Source organism: Rutidosis leptorrhynchoides, chromosome 8, assembly GCF_046630445.1.
Source record: "Rutidosis leptorrhynchoides isolate AG116_Rl617_1_P2 chromosome 8, CSIRO_AGI_Rlap_v1, whole genome shotgun sequence".
Taxonomy (NCBI): Eukaryota; Viridiplantae; Streptophyta; class Magnoliopsida; order Asterales; family Asteraceae; genus Rutidosis; species Rutidosis leptorrhynchoides.
The window spans coordinates 22,528,320-22,541,015 of NC_092340.1; the positions used below are offsets into that span (position 1 = coordinate 22,528,320).

At 32.3% G+C, this 12,696-nt stretch overlaps 1 protein-coding gene across 1 annotated transcript; it reads right to left on the reverse strand.

Moving 5' to 3' along the window:
* Window positions 1-10,517: 10,517 nt before the first annotated feature.
* LOC139863220 (uncharacterized) lies at window positions 10,518-11,512 on the reverse strand. The gene is made up of 2 exons (XM_071851864.1): window positions 11,144-11,512; window positions 10,518-10,937 (listed from the first exon to the last, which is right to left on the reverse strand). The coding sequence occupies exons 1-2, from the start codon at window positions 11,510-11,512 to the stop codon at window positions 10,518-10,520; spliced, it is 789 nt and encodes a 262-aa protein (XP_071707965.1).
* Window positions 11,513-12,696: the final 1,184 nt, after the last annotated feature.

Sequence of the window (12,696 nt, forward strand, 5' to 3'; positions counted from 1 at the left end):
CAAAATAATTAATTAAAATAATTTAAAATTATTTAATTTTAATACTTAAAAAAATTATTAATAAGATTTAATAATAATAATTAATTAATAAGATTTAATTTTAAATCAAAATTATTTAGATTAATGACATCACCCACCATGCTTAGATTTTTTTTCTTTTTCTTTTTGATTTTTTTTTAACAAAAAAATTAGCCTAATAATGACATAATCATTATAGGATTTTAATAAAAACTATAGATAGATTTATTAGTAAACAAACTTAGGATAAAGTTATTTATATTAAACTTAGAATAAAATGTAATTCTTTATTTACAAATAATTACCCTTACAACACATATATTTTAAATATTATTAAATTTATGATGTTAATATTATGAGGTATTACACCGTATATTACGTGTATGAAATGTATGTGTATATGAATATGATGTATGTGATGATGATGATTATCAGATCAAAAACAATTGTAATGCATTACAAAGTGACAAAATTCATTTTTTTCGAACGGCAGAAATTTATAAGCTAGCGAGAAGCTAGGAAAACAAAACAAATTACAATGTGTACAAAGGGTTTTGTAACCACTCCGTCCAATTTATGGTGGACTTGTGATATCTCGAATACAACCAATTAAAACTCGAAAAAACTATGTTATCAAAAACTTGTGATTTCTTGAAACTATGATCTTTAAAGATAGTGCAATTACGAAGCCGCCAAATGTTCCATAACGTCACGTAAACAATAACTAAGATGATCATTCTCTTGTTCCTTTGAGTACTCATAGAATCAACCCAATTCCAAATCTCATCAATGGAGTTCCAGATTGGCATGGAGATATCGATCCATCAACCAACTCTGCACAATATTTGATACGAGGTATCGCATCTGACAAACAAGTGGCTGTGAAACTCCTCTGACACATCGCAAAAACATCAACATTTAATGTCGAAAGTCACCCCTCTTTGTGATGACCCGGAAATTTCTGACCAAATTTAAACTTTATCTTTAAATGATTTAATGTTTTCGACACGATAAGCAAAGTCTGTAATGTTGAGTCTCAAAGTTTTGGAACTATATTCATGTAATCAATTATTCTTTGACTCTTCTCGAAGATTCACGAACAATATATATATAACTTAATGTGAATATATATATATATATATATATATATATATATATATATATATATATATATATATATATATATATATATATATATATATATATATATGACTTCAAGTTATTTAGTAAACGATAGTAACATTCGATTATTGATTCGATTGATATTTAGATAAGTTAACTAAAACATTTAAGATGAACCAGTAAAACACTAATTTGCTACAGTATTTTCGAATTGCTACAGTATTTTCGAATTACTACAGTACCCGAAAAGCTACAGTATTTTCGAAAATCACTATTTGCTACAGTAAAAAAAACTTTGCTGCAATAACTTTGCTACATTAAAATACTATTTCAAAATGAAAATGTATATATGTATATGTATATACTACGAGACGATGATTTATAGAAGTAAATGACCAAAACACTCGAAAGTTTAAGATACACTTTGAGTGATATAGTTTATTGATAATTTAAGACTATATTTTAACAAAGGTACGAGTCACGAAACGTAAAGAGCCAGTTTTCTCAGCGTACGAAAGGGCGTTCGAAAAACCAGAATCGGGACATAAGTCGAGTGACAACGTACGACTTATCGGAACAAAAATTACAAGTCAACTATGCACGTGAATTTAATATAATATATAATTAATTATATAAATTAAATATATATTATATATAATAAATTAATATGTCGACGAACTAGATTACAAATCAGATGTGAGCTGGAATCCTAGGCCATGCGATCGCATGGCCATAACACACAGAAACCATGCGATTGCATGGAGTCTGAAATCTGGCCACACTATAAAGCTCGAGCATTCTGGTCTCTGTCTTACACACACATATATCATACTCCGTATTATTATTATTATTATTATTATTATTATTATTATTATTATTATTATTATTATTATTATTATTATTATTATTATTATTATTATTTGTTATAAATCATGGCTTTTGATAAAGTAAATTTAGTGGCCGACACTTTTGATAAAGTAAATTTAGTGGATCAACTCACGGAGATATTACTGTTCCAACTAACTGCACAGTAAATTATTGTACTATAAATATGCGATCGATTGTAATCAGTATGTACACCAATATTTAATTTACTTCTGAAGCTTACATTTACTTTCTCCATTCTTATAATACTAATTAGAGCATAGGCTACTAAAGGTAGTTATATACTATTTAATTATAACACGTTATCAGCACGAAGAGCTCCCGTCGATCACCGTCCTCCGTCATTGAAACTGCCGGAAGATCTTGAAAACTCTGATGTGTCTTCTGATCAAGAATTTATCAGCTTGTGTTCTTCCACTACTGAGTTATACTCATCAGGTATTCCAAAATGTTGTTGACTTCATTTAATTTACATTTGACTTAATTAATTAATAAGAAAATCATTTTATATACAAATCAAAAGAATATAAGATTGAAGCAAGAATCCGTACCTGGAATATTAATTGTATGTAGTGTTCTTGCGATTTGATAACTTATTACTCCATACTAGTTTGTTACTACCTTCGAAGTCAAAGAAAAAGCCTTCGACTATAAAATTTTTTCTCTAAACAAGATATCCACAATAATTGTTATATATTTAAAATCAAAATAATTATATTTTCAGTAACTTGTCTTTTTCGCTTACATGTTACTACCGACAGTCTTGTGCTTTGTTAGGCTTGTACCTTTTGCATTATAATTTGTACATTAAGCGATTTGACTGTGTTTGCATTTCCATGATCTTCAAATGGTTGAAACTTGAATTAGAAATGCCCGTGCAATACTTGTTTACAATATAATCTTACTAAATGATCTAAGAAATAAAAATAGAAATAGGACGTAAGTGTTGTTTGTGTGTGAGAGTATCTTCTATCCTCTCCTTTTACATGCATATGCGTGTCTATATATATATATATATATATATATATATATATATATATATATATATATATATAATATGAATACATATTTCTCTCAATTATTTTCCTATCACTCTATAATGCGATCTTTTTTTCTGATTAGTGCTTGGTAGGGTCCATTACTAGCAGCCTCATACTAGTGTAGATTATTATATTACATTTTAAATATTCACATTAATATTAATTCAGTAAAAATGTGAAATAAGAAAATGTGTTTGTTGTTTTTTCTGATATGATGTGGCGTTTTTATGTTCGATAAATATAAACCCTAGGATAAGATCTGGTGTTGCTAGGGAGACGTAGATCTATTATTGGATCCAGGTCTTTAAGTAGATCTATTATTGAAACTAATTTGAAAAATGATAAAAGTAACGCAAATTACGGGATTGTGTTGATTTGTTTACTCCTTTTACGTATTTAATAGTCATAAAGTAAAACATGTTGGACCATTTGCATATTTTATAATCATCACTTGTGAAATGCAAATAACACTAGTCACCATTGAACCTGTCGACTTTTTCCTACAATAATTCAAATAAAATAAGAATGATAATGATAATGAAGAGGGATTCGATATGGGTACGATGAATAATATAAACTTTTGGATAATATAGAATAATAATAAATAAACTAGTGCTTGTATAAATAAAAACATACTCCGTATTATATGTGTTATCTTTTATGTACTGCGGATTATAACTTGTTTGCAGTTAATATATATATATGTTAATTATATTATTGAAATTTTAATATGAATACTGCTAGAGTACAAAATCAATCACGTGGTGAAAATATTTGTATTGCAGATAGTGGTAACATACAAATCTAAGAAATTTTTCATTGATTTAAATCAAATGAAAGAATTATAAATACTATATCAGATCTTGTAAACTTGATATAAGGAACGAAAAAGGCAAAATTCATGTTACGAAATGGTACGAATTTTCTGATAAATAATGTCTTATTTTCTCCAAATAATGAAAGAGAATTTTGTTAAGTTTCTCTGATATATATTATAATGGAATGATTATCAGTCAATGATAGCAGAAAATGAGAAATATGTATGTAGCATCGAAAAGCGCATATGATGAAAAGCACAATGCATATGATAAAAAGCGCATATATGATAAAAAGCGCATATGATGAAAAGCGCATATGATGAATGGCGCAATGCATATGATTAAAAGCGCATATGATGAAAAGCGCAGCGCATATGATTAAAAGCGCATATGGTGAAAAGGATATATAATGAAAAGCACATATGGTGATTAATGAAAAGCACATATGATGATTAATAAAAAGCTCATATGGTGATTAATGAAAAGTTCATATGGGGATTAATGAAAAACACATATGGTGATTAATGAAAAGTATATTGTGAAAAGGAATCACAAATGTTTCTTGAAATAATTCAAGGTGAGATATGTGAATAAATTCATCCACCATGTGGACCATTTAGATATTTCATGGTCCTAATAGACGCATCTAGTAGATGGTCTCATGTTTGTGTGTTATCAAGCCGTAATATGGCATTTGCAAAGTTTCTTGCACAAATTATTAAATTAAGAACACATTATTCTGATTACACCATTAAAAGGATGAGACTTGATAATACTGGTGAGTTAACATCTCAAGCATTTAATGATTATTATATGTCTACATGGATTGTTGTTGAACATCCAGTTGCTCATATGCATACACAAAATTGATTTAGCTGAATCAATAAATAAACGCTTGCAGCTATTAACTAGACAATTGGTAATGAGTATAAAACTCTCAATATTTATATGGGGACATGTAAATTTACATGATGCGATATTAATTCGCAATAAACCAAATGCAAGTCATAAATATTCTCCATTACCAACTTAATTTTGATCGAGAGCCAAATATTTTCCATCTTAGAACATTTGGTTGTGCAGTGTATTTTTAATTGCACCACCACAACAAATGGTCCCTCAAAGAAGGATTGAAATATATGTTGTATATAAAAGATCTTCAATCATAAGATTTATAGAATTCATGACGGGTGATGTTTTTACAGCACATTTTTGCTGATTGTCATTTTAATGAAAAATTGTTCCCTAGATTAGGGGGATAAATGAAAAAATAAAAATAAAATGATGTTTCATGATGTGAACATAAATTAAAATATCTTGATCCCCGCACAAAAGAATATGAAACGAAAGTTCAAAAATAATGCATATGCAAGAACTTGCAAATCGATTACGTGATGCATTTAAAGATACAAAAAGAATGACTAAATCATATATAATAGCAGTAAAGGCTCCAGCTCGAATTGAAATTCCAAAAGCTGGCAATAATTTCACTCTTGAGTCTTTACCACGTATGAAACGTGGAAGATCAATTGGTTCCGAAGATAAAAATCCTTGAAAATAAAATCAGCTGATAATGAGGTAAAAGAAAGTATTTAAGAAGAACCATAAATCAATATTCCTTCTGCAGAGGATATTGATAAATGTAAATACTAAAATTGCGATAAATTATGCAATATTATGGAACCGAAATGAAATTACAAATCTCTATGAGATATTTTCATATAATGTTACAATGACATCATGAATAAAATGATGATCTGAAACCAAAATCTGTCATTGAATGCCAAAATAGACATGAATGAGCTCAATGGAAAGGAGCAATACAAGCTGAATTAGAATCGCTCAATAAAAGAAAAGTTTTCGGATCAATCGTTATCACTTTTAAAGATGTGAAACGTATGGGATACAAATGAATTTTTATCCGAAAAAGAAATGTGCAAATGAAGTTACAAAGCAAAACTAAACTTGTAACTCAAGATTTCTCACAAAGACCAGGAATGAATTATGAGGAAAAACTGATCTTCCTGAAATGGATACAATTATTTTTAGATACTTAATCAACCTCGCAGTTACTGTTACTAACATTTAGAAATGCATCTCATGGATGTCATTACTACTTATTTATATAGATAACTTGATAGTGATACATATATATAAATATACATTAAGGGTTTAAAAGTATCAGAAGCATCTTACGCAAAATCATAGAAAATGTATTTTAATTAAATCACAAAGATTTTTATATGGGTTGATACAATCGGGACGTATGTGGTATAAGTGGTTAAATGACTACTTGATAAGAAAAGGGTATACATATAAACTTATTTGCACGTGTGTTTTTATTATAAAAAACAATGTTCGGATATGTAATCGTAGTTGTGTATGTCAATGATCATAACGTCATAGGGACAAATAACAAGATCAAATGAAGCCATTCTATTTTTAAAGAAAAAATCTGAAATGAAAGATTTCGGAAAAACCAAGTATTGTTTTTGGTTTACAAATTGAGCATATACGTAATGGTTTACTTGTACATCAAACAACTTATACCGAAAAGATTTTAACACATTTAATTATGGACTGACAGAACCATTAAGTACTCCTATAGTTGTTAAATTACTCAATATTGACACTGATCCATTTCATCCCCGTGAAGATCATGAAGATCTTATTGGATCAGAAGTTCCATATTTTAGTGTAATTGAGGTTCTTATGTATCTTACAAATTGTACAAGAACTGACATTTCTAATGTAGTTAATTTGTTGACAAGGTTCAGCTTAGCCCCTACTGAAAGACACAGGAATGGGATCAAACACATATTTTGATACCTTCGAGGAACTACTGATTTATGATTGTTTATTTTAACGATTCAAAACAAGATTTGGTTGGTTATGTAGATGCAGGTTATTTATGTGATCCTCATAAAGCTAAATCTTAAACTGAATGTGTATTCCTAAATGGAGGTGCCGCAATATCATGGCGTTCTCAAAAATAAACACTTGTTGCAACATCATCAAATCATGCCGAAGTGATTGCATTACATGAAGCTACTCGGGAATGTTTTTGGATGAGATCAATGACAACTCATTACTTATTCTTGTGGACTAGAATGTGTAACAGACTCGTCCCACATCGGTGGGAGAGGAAAACAAAGCACTCCTTATAAGGGTGTGGATACCTCTTCTGGTATGACGCGTTTAAAGCCATGCGGGTAGGTGCGATCCGGGGCAAGTTGGCCTGTCGGTGATCGGCCTGTGGCCCAGATCGGACAGTATCATACTAGTTGTGCTGCGCACTCTGTGATGACGCGTTTTGAGGGTGTTTACCCGAGAAGCAAATCCGTGAGGTTGAAGTGCGATCCGGGGTTGTACTCGTGCGCGGGTAGCCCGTCGGTGATCGGCTTGTGTCCAAAGCGGACAATATCATACTACGGGCTGATGGTGATGTTACTTATGGTATCAGAGCTGGGGCCCGCATCGATGTGCACTGCGGGGACGCAGTGTCCCGAAGGGGGGGAGAGTTGTAACAGACTCGTCCCACATCGGTGGGAGAGGAAAACAAAGCACTCCTTATAAGGGTGTGGATACCTCTTCTGGTATGACGCGTTTAAAGCCGTGCGGGTAGGTGCGATCCGGGGCAAGTTGGCCTGTCGGTGATCGGCCTGTGGCCCAGATCGGACAGTATCATACCAGTTGTGCTGCGCACTCTGTGATGACGCGTTTTGAGGGTGTTTACCCGAGAAGCAAATCCGTGAGGTTGAAGTGCGATCCGGGGTTGTACTCGTGCGCGGGTAGCCCGTCGGTGATCGGCTTGTGTCCAAAGCGGACAATATCATACTACGGGCTGATGGTGATGTTACTGAATGCGATAAAAGTCCAACAACTATCTATGAAGATAATGCAGCTTGCATAGCACAGATGAAAGAAGGGTATATCAAAAGTGACCGAACAAAACACATACCTCCTAGATTCTTCTCATATACTCAAGATCTCATTAAGGACAACCAGATTAAAATGAGATATGTTCAATCAAGCAAAAACTCTGCTGATCTTTTCACCAAATCACTTCCAACAGCTATTTTCAGAACGCATGTTCACAATATTGGCATGAGGCATGTTCAAAAGATGTGACGACTCAGGATGTCTACTTGAGGGGGAGTCAACTATATGCTGCACTCTTTTTCCCTTGGCTAAAGTTTTTATCCCACTGGATTTTTCTTTAGCAAGGTTTTTAACGAGGCAGTAACATGTAGTTGATGAAACAAAATTGTCGTCCAAGGGGGAGTGTTATAAATCATGACTTTTGATAAAGTAAATTTAGTGGCCGACACTTTTGATAAAGTAAATTTAGTGGATCAACTCACTGAGATATTACTGTTCCAACTAATTGCACAGTAAATTATTGTACTATAAATATGCGATCGATTGTAATCAGTATGTACACCAATATTTAATTTACTTCTGAAGCTTACATTTACTTTCTCCATTCTTATAATACTAATTAGAGCATAGGCTACTAAAGGTAGTTATATACTATTTAATTATAACATTATTATTAATATTATTATTATTATTATTATTATTATTATTATTATTATTATTATTATTATTATTATTATTAAGATTAATATTATTATTAATCTTATTATTATTAATATTATTAATTAGTATTATACATAAAATACTACGACGAGGTTATGAGCGTGTCACTTTCAAAATGGTTTTCAAGCGGGATAGAGCTAAGGAAATTATGGGTTATTGCCAAGGAGGTTATGGGTAATGTTCGGGGGTATATTTGTAAATCAAACCTAGTATTTATCATCTCCGTTGCGTCTACGTACTTTCCTACAATATTGAATCTCAATATTGATACGTAAGCACTCATATTTTATCTTTTATATATTAATTGTGTATCTATGTCTAGTGCTCGAGTATATATATTTATACATGCTTGTATGATAAATTTCGTCGTTAAACAGTTTATGATGAATCACGAATTAAATACATATGTTACTGGTAAAAGGTATATGATATGCATGTTTTTGGAAAGCTGGCGAAAAATCAATGACTTTTCATTTAGTTATCGAATAGTTTCGATGAACGGATTAAGAGATATGATCAACTGAATTATGATTGATGTTAATTGAAATTGCTTTTGAATATGCAATTAAGATTTAAACAACTTGTTTACGAGATTTATAAAATGGATTTTTGAATATTACCAACCGAGTAAATGACTCCTTATATAAGGTATGTCTCGTTTTGTTGAACTATTGTCAAAATTGACTTTTTGAAACGACTTTGGATAACTTTTGTATGTCGATCTCGAGCATTAGGATTGTGATACACTATGACCTGACCTAGCTTGATAGACATTTATTGACCAACATATGTTCTCTAGGTTGAGATCTACGGTTATTTGGTAATCCGTGTTTCGGTCACATTTTGGTGAACGACTTTATATGCTGCTAAGGTGAGTTTCATATGCTCCCTTTTTAATTGCTTTTGCAATCTATATTTTTGGGCTGAGAATACATGCACTTTATTTTAAACGCAATGGATACAATTACATACTAAATTCTACACCGAGTTTGAACCGAAAATCCCTTAGATTTGGTAACTAGTAGCTGCCAGTTATAAGAACTGGTGGGCGCGAATAGTTGTATATGGATCCATAGGGCTTGACATCCCCGTCCGTTCCAGGTATAGAAACCCTAGCCTGAACTATAAAACAGACGTATGCTATTTGAGTTTAGTACACGTTGATTTGCGTGTATTGTACATGTTGGTTGCATGTATGTTAAAACAGGGGTAATTATTATATAGACGTTAAAGTTTAGTTACCAGGGTGCTCAATCTTGTAGAATATTTTGATAAACGTTTCTGGATGAAACAACTGAAATCTTGTGATCCACCTTTATATACAGATTATACGATACATTAAAACTATGAACTCACCAACCTTTGTGTTGACACTTGTTAGCATGTTTATTCTCAGGTTCCATAGAAGTCTTCCGCTGGTTGCTTATATATTAGACAAGCTATGTGCATGGAGTCTTACATGGCATATTTTTTCAAGGAAACGTTGCATTCACCAAATCACCACCATGTATCTTATTTTGACTGCATTGTCAATGGAAGTACTATTGTAAACTATTATTTACGGTGATTGTCTATATGTAGAAATCATCAGCTGTCGAAAACCTTTGATTTAAATATTCATTTATGGTGTGCCTTTTCAAAAGAATGCAATGTTTACAAAACGTATCATATAGAGGTCAAATACCTCGCAATGAAATCGATGAATGACGTGTTCGTCCATATGGATTTGGAGCGATCGTCACACTCTTGCATCTAGATTACGAAGAGTAGCGAGTCTATAGAGCTTGAGACACCAAATGAAGATGTTAATCTTGATTGGGACCTTGTTACACCATCTTGTAGGGATAGAAAAAGAGGCCTGATCCTCAACAGAAATAAGAGATCTAGCTATCGAAACAGAATACGTCCCCAATGGAGATTTCTCCCACCACCATTTATCGTTTTCATCAGAGAAAGATACAGAATGTAAGTCGTTCATGAGAGCATTATACTGAGATGTTTCTATGCCTCCCATTATACTCCTGCGCCAAGACTAATGCCAACCATTTAAAGAGAAGTGAGATGCAACAGTACCAATTTTCATATTCTCAAGAGCAAACAAACGATGGTAACGAGTTTTAAGAGGGACGAAATCGAGCCAAGGATCATGCCAAAAATCAATATGAGAGCCATTACCCAATTTGCAGCGAAGGCTCTCAGCCAGAATAATGTTTCTGTTGTGAATATTATGAATGCAATTGTGAATGCATGCCCAAGAACCTGAAGCATTAGGAGAACAAGGCGTGTGACTGTTATTACTTGGCCCATGGATCGCTGAAATGACTTTGGCCCAACTTGAATCTTTATTAGTAGTAAACCTCCATCTCCACTTATAAAGAAGAGCAAGGTTTAACGATTTGAGACATGAGACTGATAATCCGCCTCGATCATAAGGGTTTTGAATTAGACGCCACTACACCCAATGAATTTTTCGCTCATTGCTTTTTGCTCCCCAAAAGAAAGAAGAACGAAGTGATTCAATTTTTTTAATAACCTTGCATGGAGCTTTAAATAAAGACATATAGTACGTACCAATGGAACCAAGCACCGACTTACTAAAGTAAGTCAACCACCACATGAGAGAAGAGTAGCCTTCCATGATGATAAACGTTTCTTCACCTTGTCAATAATATATTCCCATCCTTCACTACGGTGCATGTTTTGGCCGACGGGTAATCCTAAAAATTTAAATGGCATTGAACCAGGCGAGCAACCCAACATTGAAGCCATGATTTCCAAGGAATCGACTCCCACACCATAAACCAAAGACTTGCTCAAATTTATCTTCAAGCCTGAAACTGAAAAAAAACATCCAAGAATAGATAAAAGGTTACAAGCGTTAGTGTCATTCCATTCCCCTACAAAAAGAACATCATCCGCAAATAGACAATGGTTGATCCGAATGCTACTTTGGTTACCACCAATTCTCACACCCGAATATAACGAAGCATTTGTAGCATCATTAATGGCCGCTTGAAGACCTTCCATTCCAATAATTCAGAGATTGAAATGGTTACAAGTTGTTAGAGTCTGAGATGGTTAAATGTCTGCGAGGAAGTTGGTATAATTGTGTAAAAGGCTTGACAAGAATGAGTAAGTGATACTTACTCCGTTCCATATTAATAGTCCATCTATCTTTTTTAGACTGTCCCAAATTAATAGTCCACTTTCATAAATAGATAAGGATAATTGGTTAGTGTAGTATTATACCCTTCATTTATTCAAGTAAGACAAAAAATATAGACAAAAAGTAAGGTGTAAGTTTGAAAAGTAGATCAAAAGATACATGTGACGGTCATTTTTTCTTAAATACGATCGCTCTTAATATTGACTATGACTAGATGCTTGAAAAGTTCTGAAGGGACCCAAGTTCAATCCCCACCTGGTACACTTTGGGAGCTTGCCCCTAAAAAAAAAACAAAAAAAAAACAAAAAAAAAACATTATAGTCCGTAAAAAATTTCTTTTTGTAAATCATTTATTTATTACGGACAATGCAAAACGTAGCCCTTAGGACTACGTTTAAGCTTACCATATTTAAATTTCAAACCTTTGTTGAATTAATTACAGAGTATAAATATTCCTTTTCTGATATCTACTTTCTTTATATAATTTTGGTATTAATATTATTCATGAGTGTTGAGTTATAAATAAGGAATTAAACTATATTTGGTATGTTTAAACGTAGCTCTTAGCTAAGTTTATCATTTTTCTTTATTATATTATTTAGGATTATATATCAAAACAAATTAATGAAGTAAAAGTAAAAACGGGTGGTCCATGAATATTTATTGACAGTTGGTATAAAACTTGGACAAAATCCAAATCTGAATTAGATTTGATTTTCACACCATATTAGGGTAGCACCAAAGCATCCAAACCTTATTGCATTTGCATAAACCCAATACATCGTGATCTTGGGCGCTGTTTAACATGTGACAAGTGTGCTAAGGTGACAAGAACTTGTCATCAGGACTTTTGGAGCATTAACAATTACAAATTTCAATTTTTTTAACCGTGCATTCTCAAAGTTTCAAAAGACATTGATTGAGATGTTTAACTGTACAAATTTATATGCACGCGGTACAATTTGGATTTTCATCAATTCTATTTCGGTTTTATGTACTATTGAGTACTCGGTATGACTAATTCTAGAGGTGAAAAAGAAGAATA

Coding starts and splice junctions, on each gene's coding strand:
- LOC139863220 (XM_071851864.1), bottom strand. CDS start 11,512: ATGGAAGGTCTTCAAGCGGCCATTAATGATGCTACAAATGCTTCGTTA. Junction 10,938..11,143: donor GGGAATATATTATTGACAAG/GTGAAGAAACGT, acceptor CATTGGGTGTAG/TGGCGTCTAATTCAAAACCC.